The sequence below is a fragment of the Gavialis gangeticus genome, unplaced genomic scaffold (genome assembly GCF_001723915.1).
Source record: "Gavialis gangeticus isolate Ggan-Ray unplaced genomic scaffold, GavGan_comp1, whole genome shotgun sequence".
Classification (NCBI taxonomy): Eukaryota; Metazoa; Chordata; order Crocodylia; family Gavialidae; genus Gavialis; species Gavialis gangeticus.
Genome location: NW_017729014.1, coordinates 14,383,718 through 14,392,161, shown reverse-complemented (window position 1 = coordinate 14,392,161; position 8,444 = coordinate 14,383,718). Strand labels below are relative to the sequence as shown.

General features: G+C 55.7%; 1 protein-coding gene across 1 annotated transcript in view; it reads right to left on the bottom strand.

Annotated features, from left to right (window-relative positions):
- Positions 1-8,444, bottom strand: part of AGRN (agrin) — a 227,260-nt gene that overhangs the window by 126,487 nt on the left and 92,329 nt on the right. The window contains exon 4 of the mRNA XM_019511804.1: positions 489-509. Coding sequence (XP_019367349.1) covers positions 489-509 — 21 coding nt within the window. The remainder of the gene's footprint in view (positions 1-488; positions 510-8,444) is intronic.

Below are 8,444 nucleotides of genomic sequence, written 5' to 3'. Positions count from 1 at the left end.
ACAGGGCATCTGTGACCCCGTGCATGACTCCCATGGGAGGCCGGTGAAGGTGACAGGCTGAGGATGGTCAGACATGGGGAGGGTGCTAGGTGATAGGGGTTATTAGATCACAGTTTAGGTTGTGTGGCGTTCAGCCGGGGCTTCCCATCGCCTGTTGGGCAGGAGAACACTAGCAAGATTCAGCATAAGCAATTGCTTTAACCCAGCTCTGGAAAGCCACCTGGCTGGCTAGCGAGTGGACACAGCTGCAAGCCAGACCCAGCAGTCATCTGGAAGATGCACCCAAGGGTGGCTCATCTTTCAAACTGTGATCTAATGGCAATAGTGACCTTGGAGGTGCATGGGAACGAGGGAGTTTGCACCCACCTCCAAGAGGGTCTCTATTGCTCCAGGTCTGATGGAGAGCCCAGATGGGGGTGGAGAGACTACGGGGGTTGGTTTGACGGTGGATGGAGGGATGGTATTTTGGATGATGCACCATCACTTACCAGCAAGAAGCTTCCTATGTTCTTTAGAAAGCAGGGGAAGGGGCCAGTGGGAGAGAAAGGAGAGAACACAAGAGTTAGAACAGCAGAACAGCCAGCGGGAAAAGCTTTCCTAGCCCCCCGCCCTCCTCCAATCCCCCCTCCTGCCATTCCCCAGCAAAGCTGAAGCATGCCTCGACGGGAGTGCAGGGACCTGGCCCTAGGAAAAAAGTCAGATCACCAGCACTGCAAGTTCTGCCTCTGGGCTATGAGGATCCCAGCTGGGCTCCAAACCTCCTGCCATCACCACCGACACTAAGGATGCGGCCAGAGGGCCTCAACAGAGACCCCCATGGCCATATGCCGACCCCCACCCCGAGCTAGCTTCTGCTGGAAAGTGTCTTGAACACAGACAGGCCAGAAGCTGTGAGCACAGAAGGGAAGTGGTGGCCTCAGCTCCACACTGCCCCTTCTGCGACCACCTTGTACCTGTTAAATGGACAGGGTAGAGCAATCCCCCGTGCACCTTGGTGAAACGTTTCCCCACTCTCCCCGGAGGTGCTGGCACCCACAGGCATCAGGGCACCTGTGGAGTAACTGGGGTTCACCATGTTCACCCTGTCTACCCCTCTGCCTGCCACCCCCCGGCTCTGAGCCTCTCCTGTGGGGCTGCACTCCCACCACCAACAAGTTAAGGGGGTTAAGAAAGCTCATGCGACCTGAGCTGTGTCCTTTTCCCAGGCCTGATCCTGCAGGCAGCCGGCCCTGGAGCATGTCAGCCACTGATCCCGCAATGGACAATGTGACACTGCATGGACCCAGCCAGCTCAGGGAGAGGATGAGGAGAAACAAAGTGATCATTGAGGGCTGGGGCCGGCCCTGTGCCAAGACAGAGACACAGGCGCTCACCACGGGCAGCCCTTAGCCTTCCCAGCGTGTGGCAGAGCCGCTTAAAAATATCCTAAAGCCCAGGATTATTTTCAGCTGGAAGGAAAGAGATCCAGCCCCTTTGGACCAGCCCGAAGCACGGAAAGTGTTCGTGCCAGGCTAGAGCGGATGGGACACTGTGCTCCTCTCCCCGGCTGCGCCCACCCTACGAAGGCAGGTGGCAACCCGAGGCGGGGTGGGTGCTGGAGATGCCAAAGAGTGTGGTACCACGCAGACCTCAAGCAGAGGAGGGCATCCTCATTAGACAAGATGAGGTGCAGGTTTGCAAGGAGAAGCAGGGGGTATTGCAGGTGGCACTCCCAAGCATGCCTATGGCTGGGTGCTCTTGGTGTTTCTGCCCTTGTGCCCTGTTGTTGCATGTGAGGGTGACCGTGAACCGTTCTTAATGGAGTTTGGGTACGTGGTTTCCTGGACTCACTAACCTGGCAGGCCCCCTTCTAGCCCTAGATTTAAGGGACTGTCTTGTCCAATATCCTGCCCCTGCTCTAAGCTAGTGCTGGCTGCTTCAGTTGGAAAAGCACCCCTGGGTCCCTACATAGCTTTGTCCTAGTGAGGGGGAGTTTCACCAGGACCCCCAGCCCAGGGCAATATATGACTTAGAGCAGGAAAACACAGTGCTTGTGGGGAGGGAGGCAGGAGCTGGCCATAGCCACAGTGCAATACAGCAATGAGATGGCAAAGGCTGGCAGGGCAGACAGCGGGAGAACCAGGCTGGGCGATACCAGACAGGAACTGAGCAGGGATTCACGAACAAGCACGATGCCATCGAGGTACATACCTGTACCTGGAAAGGGCAATCTCAGCCCCACACCCTCAGTCCTGGGGCTGCTGAGCAGCCCCCTAACCCACCGGCTTGGCTCAGTCATGCCGAGATAAGGCTACAAGGCTACAGCAGCAATGCAGCACTTAGAAGCATGTCAGTACCTCTTGGCACGTGTCACACTTCTCACGGGGTGGGCCCAGAGCGCTCTGGGACGGTGAGTCAATTCAGCTTCACGACACCCTGCAATGCCATGTGTCCGTGGCATCGGTAATATCGCTTTGACAGACTACTCCATCTTTTATCTTAGAGATGAAAGAGAATCATAGAGAAGCAGGGCTGGAAGGGACCTCCAGCGGTCATCGAGCCCATGAGGCTGCAGCATCCCTATCCAAATCATCCCGGACAAATCCATCATCTAAATTCTTCATAAAACTGCCGTCATTGCGGACACGAGACATAACATCACAACCTGCCATAGGTAAGGCAGGAGAATCACCGCAGCCAGCATCCTGCTTCTAATTAAGGTTGTTAATATATGCTCAAGAGATTCCCTGCTACAGATGAAAGCAAATCCCCCCCGGTCTGTACCAGTCCAACCATGGGGTACAAGTCCTTCCTGACTCTTTTGCTGCGAGAATCAGTATCACCACCCACATGGGGAAACTGAGGCATGGGAAGGCAAAATGACTTGCCCCAGGTCACGTGGGGGGAAGCTAAGGCAGAAGGATCCCTAGGCTACACAAAAAGTCAGTGGCGGAGCTGGGAATAAAACCCAAGAGCCCTGGACTGTTAGGTGACGTTCCAGCCTTCACGCGTGTAAAGTGCACTTTGCCACTACAAATAATACCAGCGGCTCAGGCACCGCGGAGGACTCTGACACTGCCGCAACCACGCTAAGGCACATCTACAGCCTGGGTACTTCCCGCTCCCTCGGGACCCTCCGTGCCCCAGACACCCTCGGAGCCTTGTAACCTGGGTGCCCAGGGCTCCCATCTGGCAGCTTCTTGCCCCGGCAGGCCCTGTGCAGCCTCAAAAACTCCCCTTGGAAGCCAAGACTCGGGGGTTTACAAGGCAACAGCTTCTCCCCGGGAAAGCCCTGCGGGCAGCCTCAGGTATCTGCCTGGCCCAGGAAGGGACCTCCAAGTCCAGGCAGGGCTTTGTCCTTGGCAGTAAGTGTCCCTGCCTCCCCAATGCCATAGCAACTGGGGCTTTCATATGCAGATCTCAAACCCCATAACAATAGCTGCCTTCCCCCCAGGGAGGAGAGATGGGAAGGGAGAGAGAGATGGCCCCACAAAGAGAGAGGAGAGAGGAGAGGAGATTGCCACAGCAGAGCTGCCTGCCTGGAGGGCCAGAGAGGGCTGAGCACCGGGAAAGCAACTCCCACAAGCCTGGCTCTCTTTGGTGCATTTACACTCAGCCTCCCTAGCTCGGCTGCTACCCCACGGTCCCAGTGCCAGCTTGCCCAAGGCTACCCAAGTGCTAAGCACACACCATCACCAGCCTCTAGGCAGGGCAACACCTATGGACACTAATATCAAGGGTGGGGGCAAAGAGACAGTGGCAAAGGGATGCAATTGGGAGTGAGCTGCCATGGGCTTGGCCCCATTCAGGCTTCACAGCAGGAGAAAGCTGGGGCTGCTCTTCGTGGTCATCATCACCCATGCTGCAAATCTCAAGCAGTAGGTTAGTGTCTGTCCCCAAAAGACAAGGCTGGCCCACAATGCCATGCTCCTACCCAGAGCGCCCTGGGTACCGCCTGCTACCACCCACATCACCCCCAGCCCCTCCTGCCTCCGGTTCAGGGAAATGACCCAAACTTTGGTAGATTCTTTCTCTCTCTCTTGCTCTCTCCGGTTTAGAGCAAAAGCGGATCCGAGAGAAATAACCCCACAGCTTGAAGAGCCTCTCAATGCCGACGGCTTTCGCTCGGCTTTGATTTTCCCTTTATCATGCTGCAGCTCAGCAGAGCTTCTGTGGACATCAAGAGGAGACGGGGGGTTGTTTTAGTAGGTGTTTAAAGAAAGGAAGGAGAGAGAAGCGCTGCTGTTTCAGGGTCGGATGCATCCGCTCGGGGAGGTTCCTCCTGGATGGAGGCGTAGGCGAGACTTGTTGAAGAAGGATGCAAGACTAAGAGCCTTGTTAGTGCCGTGCCTGCAATGCTATGGCGGGGCGGGGGGAGGGACGTGCCATCCAGGCACGGCAGCCCCACTGCTCACCTGCAATGGATAAGCACCCTGTGATACAACAGCCCACACCGATGACACTGGGGCTCCTGCTGGTCCATTGGTGGTCCCTTAGGATTTCACCTGTAATAGTGCAAGCTTTGGCCACTCAGGGTGCCGCAGTGGCAAGGTTTGAGCCAACCCCCCCCCCTCGTGAACCTCTGCTTCTACGCCGTGCAAAGCAGCAGAGGCTGCATGCACCAGCCGGCCTGTGCCTGGAAGAACGGAGCCTCTAATTTAGACATCTTCTACCTTGGGATCTCCATGCTAGTTACAGCAAGTCTGCACAGTCCCTATGAGACACCTGGTCCCTGGAGGGTGCGAGTGCCTGGAGAGGAGAAAGAGCACCAGGGATGGACTGCACGATGGCAGGCAGGCCTCTCTGGAGCCTCCAAGGGGGCAGCTGTTACTTCACTTGGTATAAAAAGGGAACAGAGCGAGTATGGGGCTGCCCCCTGCCTGGCTGCTCTGCCATGGGCTGCTAAAGAGGCTGGGATCCCCTTGAAGAGCATCGCCCATCAAAAGCTCATTAATGGCTACTGGACAAATAGCCCATCAGCTGGGGCCACGCGGCCTCTGCTCTCATCCTCCTCTTTGAGTCGCCTTTCTAACCAGCTCACCCCAGCTCTTCTTAAATGGCTATTCATGTATCCAGAGCTCCTCTCTTTCTCCTCTCAAACCCCAGCCAGGAGCCTGAGCCAGCCCCTGAACGTCTAGAGGATGGAGGGCAGCACCCTTCCCCGGAGGCAGCGTGCTGGCCAGGACTTGCCAGTGTCCCACAGGCCAACACGTTCAGGCAGGCTGTGGAGGAGCAGGCCACAGGCACCTGGAAGCCAAGGGATGGGATCGGGCTACCGGCTGCTGAGAAATGGGGTCTTGCAGGTGTCGCATTGTGCCAGCCAGTGCCAAGGTCCCCTGGCTCTTCCTACCTGCCCATGGTGGGCTCCCAACCCCAGAGCAGGTGTCTCTTCCCTTTCGGCTGAGAGGCAAATCCCAAAAGGGCAGCGAAGGGAAAACCAGTGCAACCGAGGGTCCCACAAAGAAGCAGGACCCTGGATTCCTCCCAGCTTTGTGCCTTCCTCGATCACATTCAGAGCACAACACACCTACAGCGTAAATGCAGAAAACCCACATCAAAGACCAGGCCACGCAGACCCACGTGCAACCGCCTCCGTTTGGGTCCGGATAGCGTCTCACACAGCAGGGCCCTGGCCAAGGCCTGGGGCTCTGTGACGCTGCAATAACCCGCTGAATCCATCATCCCTTCCCTCTCCTACCCCAAAGCCGCCAGGAAGCGGTGAAGCCGGAGGGCGGGCTCGCCTGTCAGGATCGTGGAGAAAGCCGAACGGCTTCATTATCGAAATGAAAATGAATGTAATTGAAAAAAAAACAAAACGAGGGGGCTGGGGGGGAGGCTGGATCTGACAGAATGAGGCAGGCTGTCAATTCTTGATTGACGCCCGACAGCTTCCCCCAGCTGTCACCGGCCTCCCACCCTGCACGGGCTAATTAGCAAAGCAGCAGAAGGGAAAAGGGTCTCCCTGGAGGATGCTGCCCAGGCAGGCAGACCATACCAGCTTGAGAAGCAGGGGTATGGCAGAGGATGGGGGGTGCAAACAAAGGGGGACCTCTGGTAGGATGTGTAATGACTGCGCTCCAGAAAACTAACGGCACTGGATCTGTAACACGCTTGTCTAGGCAATTAACGGGCCTCACGATGGAAGTGTTATCCCATCCATGGAGATGCTTGGGAGCAGGGGGGAGGGACTGAGATGCAAATCCAGGCTTTCCATCTACATCTGATCAAAACACGGGCTTCTCTTCCATCCCCAGCTCCCCGGCCCATTCACACCAAAGCAAGCAGGGTCAGGCAACCTCCCCTACCGCTCCTTCCAAATAAAGGTCAAGGGAGGTTAGGAAGACCAGGTCAATCCAGCTAAAGCACTGAGCACTTGATACAGGGCAGGAAAGGATCCCAACCCTCCTCATACCTTGCTGTACCCGAGCCCTGGCTGCTCACACCCTCCGCGACAGACTGCTCCGGACAGTCCTGGCCAGCGCTCTCTGGCATTATGGACTTTGCACAGCAAGAAACAGGCTGAGACCTTCCCCACTCCTTCCGGATCATGGCGCACACCTTCCAGGCTCAATACAAGGGCTCCCTAAAATCCCACTGCCCTCCTGAGCCTTTCAAGCCCCCTCACTGCATCCTGCCCCGAGGCTGCCTCTGCAATAGAAAAAACAAGCTGTTTTCCCTATTAGCCTTGTTAGGAGTAGAAACAGAGCAGTTCACGTAGACACAGCTACAACCTCCGATGGCTCTAAAGACCCACAACTGGTCTCCTTCTAGGTCACCAGTTCAAATCAAATCCAAGGCTAAGATCTCTGGAAGCTCCTGAGGATGAGACGTCCAGCACTGGGATCTGGGGATTTACCTTCCTTCAAAACCTTGGGAAATCCCATGGCTTTCTATCCAAGCCAGAAGGTGGGCTATAGCTAGCAAGAGTGCTCTTAGATCCTAGTTCTTAGACCCTGCAAGCCTGTTTCTAGAAAGCAGGAGTCCAAATCCCTGGGGACCAGCAGGAATGTGCCCCTTGTTTGCAGCCACATCTGAGAATAGAGGAAGATTCAACCATCACAGAGGTGCAAAGTCAGGACGGAGGTATATGGAGGTGGGGGATGACAATACAGCCAGGGCCTGGGCCATCAATGCTGCTCTAAATCCAGGCACAAAGAACTTAAAGGAAAAAACCCTGAAACCCATCTCTTTGTTTGTAGCCCGTAGTTAATGCAGGCATTTCCTTGAGTCTGAGGCCTCCAACTGCACTGGCTGCTGTAAATTTTGTACTAATTAAACACATTACATTCTTTTAAAAAAAGTATCAATCAATTGGCATGCAATCAAGATTCAATAATCGCTGCTGCCTACACCTGGACTCCCTGGAGAGGTGCAATTTAATGTGTTAATTGTCTTGGGAGTGGTGTGTTAGGTGTGTGTTAATTGAGGAGCCCAGGTGCCTTCTGGAAGGGGACTGGGGGCAGGCTGGGGTGAGAAAGCGGTGACATTCCCCCCAACCCCTCCCCCTGCTGAACAGCAGCCTCCAAAAGCAGCCAGAATTGAAACCAGACGTGTAGGAAGTGTCTCGTTAGCAGTAATTGCTTTGCAAGGATTTGAGGTTTCCCTTCCCTGCTACCGCTGGAGCAGCTTTTCCAGGAGCTGCCATGGGTTGGGGAAAGGGAAGGGGAGGGGGGGGGAGTGTTTCTGCTACACTTCTATTTCTATTGAAGCCAGGGAAAGTTTACTCAGGCTGGGATGGTTGCAGGCGGTGTCATGCCAGTGGCAGCAGATCGCTGCTTTGGTGGATTAGACTGAAAAAACTCATCTCCACCCTCCCCAGGCAGCTCTGATCCTGGCTAAATGACTCGTGAAATAGCCTCACAGCCGTCTCTCTCCTCTCCTCCCTCCTTCCTACCACGGGGGGAGGAAGCAGGGGCACGAGATGCCACAGGTCCAGCTTGGGACCCCAGATTACTCCCTCAGGGAACGGATGCAGGGGGAATGAAGCTGAGGAGCCAGTTTGGGACAGGGACAGGGACAGGACCACGGCTATCGTACAAGGGCCTTGGCACAGCGAGCAGGTCATCTCTCTAGTACCTGTCTAGTCTCAGCAGCAGCTGGCACCAGATGTTTTCAGGGATGGAGGTGATTCCCCTCCCCATTGGGCTTCACCTGCTCTGGAATGAGCCGCTCTCCTGTTCCCTGAAATGAGGTTTCCTTTCCCACCACCGCTAATCGCAACGTGGTGAGAGATTCTTGCTTCGTATCTGCACGCCGATGCCAAGTTCTCGGCTTCAGTGGCTTCCTGCACCACCGAGTCCCACCAGGTAACCACCGTGGTGGAGAGAGCCCCTTCCTACATCCGGGCCACAGGTCTGTCATTCAACCTCCCCCTGTCACTGCTAGGATTCAGTCACCGGCCCAAGTGGACCCTCAGCCCTTGCCTTCAATAGTAAATGACACTCCTTCCTTTCCTCATCCCGTGC